Source organism: Porites lutea, chromosome 1, assembly GCF_958299795.1.
Source record: "Porites lutea chromosome 1, jaPorLute2.1, whole genome shotgun sequence".
Lineage (NCBI taxonomy): Eukaryota > Metazoa > Cnidaria > Anthozoa > Scleractinia > Poritidae > Porites > Porites lutea.
In genome coordinates this window covers 4,904,634-4,913,635 of record NC_133201.1, presented here as the reverse complement: position 1 = coordinate 4,913,635, position 9,002 = coordinate 4,904,634, and the positions used below count along the sequence as shown (strand labels likewise).

Below are 9,002 nucleotides of genomic sequence, written 5' to 3'. Positions count from 1 at the left end.
ACGTTGTTTCATTATTTAGAATATGTTTTGGTTTTTGCTAGATATGTTCCCCAGTGAGTGAAATAAAGACAAAGGACCCTAATGGTAAAAGGCAACACCACAAGTATGAGCCCTTAAATCCCACTAGTGGTTTGAAAATGTTTCAGGTACATCAGCACCGTTGTTAGCAACAGGCAACTTAAGCTGCACTTGCTTTGTCCATAATCAGCCTCAAAATTAAAGACACTGAGCCCTGAAGGGCCTTTCTGACATTTTGCCAACTTCAAAAGCAGTGCTGTGTTACTGTTCAAGCTACCTGTAAGAAACAACAAAAACCCTAACTTTGAATGGAGGGGATGGATGCAAACTACGGGACCCCGTGTGAGAACAGTGACTCAAGAATTTTTGTTGTTGATTTGGGGAACTAGTATAAAACCTACAGAGAAGTGGGCAGTCCCTCAAGGGAGTATTATAGTCCAGTAAAAATTGTTATTGAAATCATACAGAAATAGTAACCACTCTTTTATTGTTTTTATAGTTGGTTGTATTTTTACATGTATTGTAAGTGGTAAAATTGAAGCCCCCTATTGTCCAATAACACTGTCTAGTTCCTTGATAGTTTTCCTCCTACAAGAGCAGTAAATGGTAAACTTGAAGGCAAGACAATGGTCCTCTTGAAGTGTTACTGGTTCTGTTTCTGGTTTTTGTTTGATTTTTGATACCTTTCAGTTTTGCAAAACAAAAGTCATCAAATCTCTGTCTCATCTTCAGTGTGCTCTCTTAACTTTCACTTGACTTGTCATCAGGCTTTGCCTCTGGTTGATTTTCAGCTTGTTTCACTGAAGGTGACTCCTTTTGTGTTGAATGCTAGAGGATTTTTAAGAAATAATATTACAGAAAATCATCGTCAACTTTGTTGTCGGTAGCTTTAAAGGTTATTGAGATTCTTTTGTACAGTTAAAGTTAATTTTACTGTTTCTTAGCAACATGGAATCCCTGCATCACTGTAATTGACAAACCAACTGGCTCTGGTATATAGTTGTATGGAACATGGTAGGGATTTTTGCTGCCTAGACTAGAATAGGGTTATAAAATCAAGGTAACATTGGTGTAGCTGGTTCCCAGGGACAAAGTAGTGATTGCAGGCTTCACAAAGTCTTTGAGCATCCCCCACCTCTCTAGTAGACAAGAAGCTATGTCTGATACCACCAGACTAAACTAATATTGTCAGGTTCCAGTTCAAAAGGTGGATAATGCTATCTGGTGAAAAAATCACTATCCACCCTATATTGGTATTTCCTAATACCTTTCCACCGGATTACGATGACTTAACTGGTGGATGGCATTACTGTTAGTTGAAGCTAAGCATGGACACAAGACAAAAAAACCTGTTCTAATAGGGTGCCAGACATGACATGTTTTGCCACCAAACATTTGAAGTTTGACAGCCGTTAAAGCAAACTGTCATGCCAAAGGTAAGTTGTTTCTATGTTTTTGAGCAGCACGTTCCGCTTTTATGTCATTTTTCTCAACTTTCAGGCATATTTCTAGCTTAGAAACAGCATACTTCCCTCCAAGGATTATTCTTAACATCTATAAATTCTTGCAAAGAATATTTTGTTGAGCGAAAACAAATCAAGTCGCCAACAGCCGCCTACATCAAACTTGAATCAAACATTTGGTGGCAAAACATGTCATGTTTGCATCCAATTAGAACATGTTTTTCCCTCACGTGTACATACTTAGATGCAACCGACAGTATCCAACATATTTGAACAATCACGGCTAGAAGAAAAAATACCTTCTGCTCCTCATGACAAGGAGGATGTTTTTCACCATCCTTGCTTGGCCTTCCCCAGTATGGCCTGCCACCTCCAGCCCAAGGTGGTCTTCCAAAATGAAATGGAGGCCCATGTGGTCCATGCCAGAGAAACTGATGTCGACAGTTTGAATACCCAGCACCAAGACCAACCCCTAAACCCAGAGTGATAGGCCAGGCGGCTCCTGAAGAGACAAAATCAATAATCACTGTTTGCAGTGTACCTGACTATTACTGACCACCACCTTCCGCACTAGGATTTTCCTAAACCTTAATGGGGTGTGAGGAGGGGGGGGGGATTATTGGAGAGTAGACAAATTTAATCATAATTGTGATAAATTGGAATGGCCTAGTTGCAAAGGAGAAACCGTCTACTAGCCAAACCTAAAACCTAATTTATTGTATAACGAATAGTAAAAGTAGGCGAGGGATCGCTATACCCTCAAGTCATCGTCTTTTCTCCACAAATTTGTCTGGAGACAAGACGACACTGCGTCCATGCCACTCTCTCTCTCTAACCCCGAGCCCAGCCCAATTCGATTCGATGATAACCTTTTACTTTTTCATAGCCAGAGACATGTAAACACAAGCATGTGAAAAAACCAATACATATTTCCAGTTTTTCAACGGCAAACGGTAAAGCACAAGACGTACAAAAATCAAGGTAACAATAATATTGAGCTTACTTTTGAAAAACAGAAGCGAAAATACGCCACCAAAAACAGCACCACCAACTAATAATAAATCACATAAGAAACATTTAGTGAGGTCTCATCAATACTATCTTTCCTGATGTATAGATTTTCAAAATACCGGTTTTAAAGGTGGTATCCACTAAACATCTATCCCACTTTCTTCCCAACTCTTCTTCGCCTGGTCGGACAGGCGCCATTTTGAATCTTTTTGAGCCCGCTATTCTTTGTCCTGCAGTTTTGCTCTGCGCATGCGGACAGTGAAATACCCCCTGCATTGTCACATGTGTCCTCTTTCTTTCTCTTTTCAGCCATCATGCCTGCGGTAAGGAATTACAGAATTTTTATCACATTTTACACCGTCGAAGCGCCTCCTTCTTGACCTGTGTCTTGTATATTAAAAGATAAGAGTTAAGTCTTTTACTTTAACTCGTTTTTAAGGCAAAGCAGTCACTAAAACCGAATTTTTTAAACTCCATGATGCCTAACTGTAAGACTGAATCATAGCTTCGATTGCATCGTTTTTAAAATAAATTGTATTTTTTACGTTTCTTAGTTAGTCTGATATTATTAAAGAAAATAACACAAAGTGACCTCCAGTATTACTGAATCGAGAAAGAAGAGTAGCTGTAAGATTAAGTTGAACAGAGTTTTCAGTGAAACTACCTTGGTAGAGAATCAAATCTTATAATGAACCTCATTTCCGTTCCTTTTCTTGTTGGTGAATCTTATTAACTTCCTAAGTAATTTATCTTTTATAAGTACAAGTCATAGCACAAGACATGATGTACTCAACCTGTAATTGCAAAAAACAGGCTTCCCTGATGTAATAATTATTGTAAAACAGTTAATATGTACAAAATGTAGGAGGTTAGGAAGTTTTATCTCTTGAGGCTGGTTTTCATATGATCACTACGATCATTGTGATCGCTGGAGAGTAGTTTTCATATGGGACAAAGATAGAACTGAAGTCTACCTCAGCGATCATCATCGCTGCGACTGCTACAATCACTGTAGAGTGGTTTCCACATGATTGGTATGGTCACTGAACCTTTCTTGCATTGATTGCAGGGTTCATAGCAATCATATGAATTTCAAGAACCAATGACATTGCTAAATTCAAAGCAAGCCTTGAGAAATTTTTTGATTGAGGTATACATCTTTGTTTTTGTTATTTTCCATAGAAAAAGAAACAACAGAAAAAAAAGACGCAGCTAAAATTCAATGTGGATTGCACTCATCCAGTTGAAGATGGAATTATGGATGTTGCCAACTTTGTAAGTATTGGTGAACTATATTCTGATAAAGGCTGCCCAGATACTATAAATGTGTTTGATTTGATGCCCATAGACAAAAGTTTGCATACATTGTGACATTGTGGCCTTCGCAAAGCTAAGGTGTCCCAGAAAATACGTTATTGTACAAAGAATTGGTTGGTGTATATAGCTGATTCAATAAAGGTTGCTTTCAGCATTGGGAATTGGCAATTGGTCTTTAGGCATTTGTGCATACAGAAAAATGCAATGATTCGCCTGAGTGACCACAAGACAGTTGCTTCCTAGTGCCAAGTTTCCAATGCCTAAAGCAGCCTTTGTTGAATCAGCTATATGTTGTGGTTCAATTTTATCCTCTCATTAAAGTTATTTTCCATTGTCTTTGGGTATAGTAATGTATGATAATGAGTGTAAAACAATACAACATAAAATTTTCAGATAAAATTGATAACATATAATTATGCATAGTGGAAGTGTTGTGGAAGACATTTAAGTAAATTTTCATCTCAGTGGTCAAGATTTCATGTCTTCAGACTTGACTTTAAATCACTTTTATAGGCAGTTTCCTTTTTTATCGGAGATGACAAATCTGATTTGATACAAATAACAGAAAAGACTATAACACCCATGCTTCTGTAGTGTACAGTTATTAGGGAGCATAAGCAATGAATACGGCGATGGCAACAGGAACGTAAAAAAGAACAATAGGTTTAAATTTGCAAAACAACAACTTTGCATGTGCATCATGCTTTTCATGCTGCACAACTGTGATGTGAGTGTGTGTAATTTCTTGTTTTGTAGAGGACATGAACACAAGACAATGACTTTGTTTTTCTTTTCCTGAACTTTGATAGTCTTGTAGAATAGAGTACTAAAGTGATGACGTCATAAAAATGAAATTTCTGAAATTATGGGATTTGTCAGGATATTTTGAAAGAACAATGTCCAAGAGGCCTACTTGCCAAAAATGAGCATTTGGGGGCAAATTGTCTCTAAGATCGTAGCCCAGTTATACTCAGAAAACTCCATACAAACCCTTCTAATTTTTTTGTGGGTCGACCCAAAAAAAATTTAGAAGGCTTTGTATGGAGTTTTGTTAGAATAACTGGGCTACGATCTCAGAGACAATTTGCCCCCAAATGCTCATTTTTGGCAAGTAGGCCTCTTGGACATTGTTCTTTCAAAATATCCTGACAAATCCCATAATTTCAGAAATTTCATTTTTATGACATCACACTTTAGTACTCTATTCAACTTCAGAAGAATTTGCCAACATATTTGTTGAATTGACGAGTTGGAATAAGCTCTATAAAGTTTGAAGCAGTACGACTTCACATTGTAATAGGCCTGTTTCAGGGTTCATACACATCTTGACAACCCTTGAACTTTCAGAACCCATTTTTAAGGCGGTAATCATCATTAATTGGAAAGGTCTTCGGTTTTTGGTGATTCTAGAAAACCCGTTTACTGTAGATTTTGTTGTACTAAACCTTAGCTTCTACACTTAAACATATTATTTAAAGGTTCTTGAAATTCTTTGAATTTTTATGGAAAGTTTGCATCAAATTTAGGTGTGAAATCCCATCAATTGGCTGCATCTATAGTACAGTACCCCCTACTTAGGGCTGTCATTAAGGGCTGGGGCTGGGACTGGGAATTTCTTCTGGCTACTTTGAATGTGAACCCTTGCTAGAAGAAAAAGAGAACCAACAGAAGTCTGTAGCTGTTTGATTCCCTGCCCACTTATTGTAATAAACTGGTGAATCTTAGTGACAGCCCTATCTACTGAATCTTATTGTGTGGTTAAGATTATCATTCAGCAGAGATGTACATGTACTGTACTTTTCCTGATCACTGTATACAATGCTTAGGGCCACCTTCCCTAAGTATCGCTTGGCATTATTTTTCACAGGAACAATTTCTTCATGAGAGGATAAAGGTTGGTGGTAAGACCAACAACTTTGGCAGTGATCTGTCCATTGAGCGCCAGAAGAATAAGATAACTGTTGTGTCAGACATCCCATTCTCCAAAAGGTAACAATAATATAATACAGTTTAGGAACTATTAGGGGTATCTTACCAAACACCTTTGGGGTTCATACATGTACTGGAAGTTGCAGACCAAGTCTCTTCTGTCTGGAGTTTTTACTCATGCTTAAAGATTCAAGAGGGGAAAAGGAAGGTTACTCTTTGACAGTTGTGACTGGAAGGGAGGTTACTGTAAAGATAACAGGTTATGTCTTTATGGGTGGTTGAGAACTGACAGTGTGGATACCTGAACCAGCATACTTGGAAGAACAGTATCAAATCACAACATCTAACATCTTTTTGAAAGTTCAAGATACAATTTATTTTGCAAATGGACCATTAACATTCAAGTATTTCACCAGTGCAACCCTTAAAATTTAGAATCGTTAGAAGCTTTACTGACCTTTCCAGAAACTGCTCTGTTTTGTGATTGGCCTTTTTCTATCCAGATTTTTGTGAATTTCTGAATACATATACAGCTGTAGCTTGAAAAAACTACACAGGGGATACATGGTTCACAAAGTATTTCCGCTTCCATATTTAATGATTTTTGTAGGGGTGAGGTTGCTCTCTTTGTAGGATTTGAGGAAAAGTGTTGGTTGGGATTTACTTCATTCGCAGCCATTATTTGTGTGGTTGTGCAAGGACATAGGAGTGTATGGCAACACAAGACTAGCAAAAAGATGGGAATAACAATGAGCATTATCATTATAAATATCAATGTTTTGATTCAATCGCAGTTTAATATTAGGTTTGTAAAAAGACATTGTACAAGACACAACTATTTTGAAACTTGAATTTTCACTCTGTAATGTATCTAAAAAAATCATTCTCAAGCGATTCAGAAATTCGCAAGAGTTTGGATTGATACTGATCAATCAGAAAAGTCGACAGTTACCCCAGGGGTAAGGAAAGTTCAAACAGTTTATAAAACTGCTACAGTTGTTGAATATTTTGATGTTATTGGTCTGTATGCCAAAAAAAATTGAGAATTTTCTGTTTTCAAAAAACATTGTAGTTGGATAATCTTCTCACAAATGCCCTGGTTCAAGTATCTGTACTGTAGGTTGGTCATAGTATGTTAACATGCGCTGCATTGAAAAATCTTGACTCACTTGTGTAAACACTTTTCTTGTTCATTGCATCTCCAAGGTAATCACTTACCTTACAATGAGCAAGGAACTTTCTCCTCTCTACCTTGTCATTGCGAGTGGTGCATATCAGCGCCAGTTTTTGGTTAACACATTACAGTGTCTCAGCCTTTCTTCAATTGATTGCAGCATATGGGTATAACGACGCCTTTCAATTGATATTTGCTGGTATAAATATTGCTGGGAGCATTTCGTGAACAGCAGACTTAAAATTTGACACAACCTCACTTACTCTTGAATAAAGGATGTAAAATATCACACTTGACTTAATGCAAGAGTTTGGCCACTCAGTGTAACCTCTAATAGCAGCCTGCATAGGGATAGAGGTGTTCACATGCAAATTCTCCTGGCTTATCTCAATATCTTCCTTAATGAATTGCTTGAGAGAATTTGTTAAAAGATCAAAGCCTTTACCTTGCTTGATCATTTTTCTAATTCTCATACCTTTTCTGTTGTTAATGAATAGATATTGTTGCAACAGCAAGGAAATAAATTATTGATGTTGGTCAGTCTTGGGACTTGGGATAAAGAATTCTTATAAGAGAGAGTTAAGTGTATTCTCAAGCTATTTTTGTGTCACCTCAGGTATCTGAAGTATCTCACTAAGAAGTACCTGAAGAAGAACAACTTGCGTGACTGGCTGCGAGTGGTATCCTCAGCGCAGAACACGTATGAGCTGCGGTACTTCCAAATCAATAATGAGGACGAAGATGAGGAGGGAGAAGATGAATCTTAATCTGGTTCACATTTGTAACTCTGAACTGAAGTCTCAAATAAAGGAAGCTTTGAGAAGTTCAATTTTCTTGCCGTTGAGTTGATAGTCGAACGGGGAAAACCATGAACACCAGAAATATTTCTGATTGTTTCCTTTTGATTTTGAGTTCTAGAAGAAACCCATTATAAAAAGCATACCAATACTCAGCACATTGTCATAATTGTTTTTATTTACAGAGAGCCATTTCTAGAGTTATTTTTCCTAACGAAGGTCAATGAAAAATTTTGGAATGTTAGACAAAAATCTTAGGCTAAACCGTTTGGAAAAATGCTAACTTGGTGACTTTCTAAAATCATTTTTTATAATATAGTCTAAAGAAGGCTTGTTTAATCTACAACATCACCAAAAACAATTTCTGAACTTATTTTTCCCACAACAAATAAATGAAAACATTTGGAATTTTTGAAATAAATCATGGGCTTATTGTTTTAGAAAAATGCAAATTTGATGACTATCTGAATTAGGCGAATTTAGTGAAGTTCCATTTTTTTCTGTTAGATCCAAAAGGCCCAAAAACTCTTTTATGACGTCCTAGATAGAAAATAAGCCTTCGTAGACGATCATAATATCGACTTAACAAAAGATGCAAACTTTGCATTTTTGCCAAGGGGTTAGTCCATGGCTTTGATCAAAAATTTGAATTTTTTTTATTCTCTGTTTTTTAGATCAAATAGGCACATAAAAAGTCTTTCATAACGTTCTAGATAGAAAATTAGCCTTTCTACACAATAAAAATATTGAATTAAAAAAGTGGCAAAATTTGCATTTTCTGCTAAGAGGTTAGTCCATGGCTTTGGTCAAAAATTAGAAATTTTTTCGTTCTTTTTTTTAGATCACACTGGCCCTAAAAAGTCCTTCATTATGTTATGGATAGAAAATTTGCCTTTTAAGACGGTAAAAATATTGAAATAAAAAAGTTGCAAAATTTTCATTTTTGCTAAGGGGTTAGTTCATGGTTTTGGTCCAAAATTTGAAATTTTTTCCTTCTCTGTTTTTTAGATCAAAAAGGCCCATTAAAAGTCTCATGATGTTCCTGACAGAAAATTAGCCTTTAACATGGAATTAAGAATGGGGCAAAATTTGCAATTTTCTAGAGGGGTTAGTTCATGGTTTTGGTCAAAAATTTGCATTTTTTTAATTCTCTGTTTTTTAGATCAAACAGGTCCATAACAAGTCTTTCATGATGTTCTAGATATAAAATTAGCCTTTTTAGTTGATGAAAATATCGAATTTAAAAAGTGGAAAAATTTGCATTTTTGGTAAGGAGGTTAGTCAATGGTTTTA

At 36.4% G+C, this 9,002-nt stretch overlaps 2 protein-coding genes across 2 annotated transcripts; one reads left to right on the top strand and one right to left on the bottom strand.

The window, feature by feature from the left end:
* Positions 1 to 486: 486 nt before the first annotated feature.
* On the bottom strand, positions 487 to 2,722 carry LOC140943242 (uncharacterized). Its single transcript, XM_073392310.1, has 4 exons — positions 2,612 to 2,722; positions 2,485 to 2,532; positions 1,781 to 1,983; positions 487 to 846 (listed from the first exon to the last, which is right to left on the bottom strand). The coding sequence occupies exons 1-4, from the start codon at positions 2,688 to 2,690 to the stop codon at positions 760 to 762; spliced, it is 417 nt and encodes a 138-aa protein (XP_073248411.1). The 5' UTR covers positions 2,691 to 2,722; the 3' UTR covers positions 487 to 759.
* Positions 2,723 to 2,757: 35 nt separating this feature from the next.
* Positions 2,758 to 7,741, top strand: LOC140943251 (large ribosomal subunit protein eL22-like). Its single transcript, XM_073392322.1, has 4 exons — positions 2,758 to 2,815; positions 3,675 to 3,767; positions 5,677 to 5,798; positions 7,529 to 7,741. The coding sequence occupies exons 1-4, from the start codon at positions 2,807 to 2,809 to the stop codon at positions 7,677 to 7,679; spliced, it is 375 nt and encodes a 124-aa protein (XP_073248423.1). The 5' UTR covers positions 2,758 to 2,806; the 3' UTR covers positions 7,680 to 7,741.
* Positions 7,742 to 9,002: the final 1,261 nt, after the last annotated feature.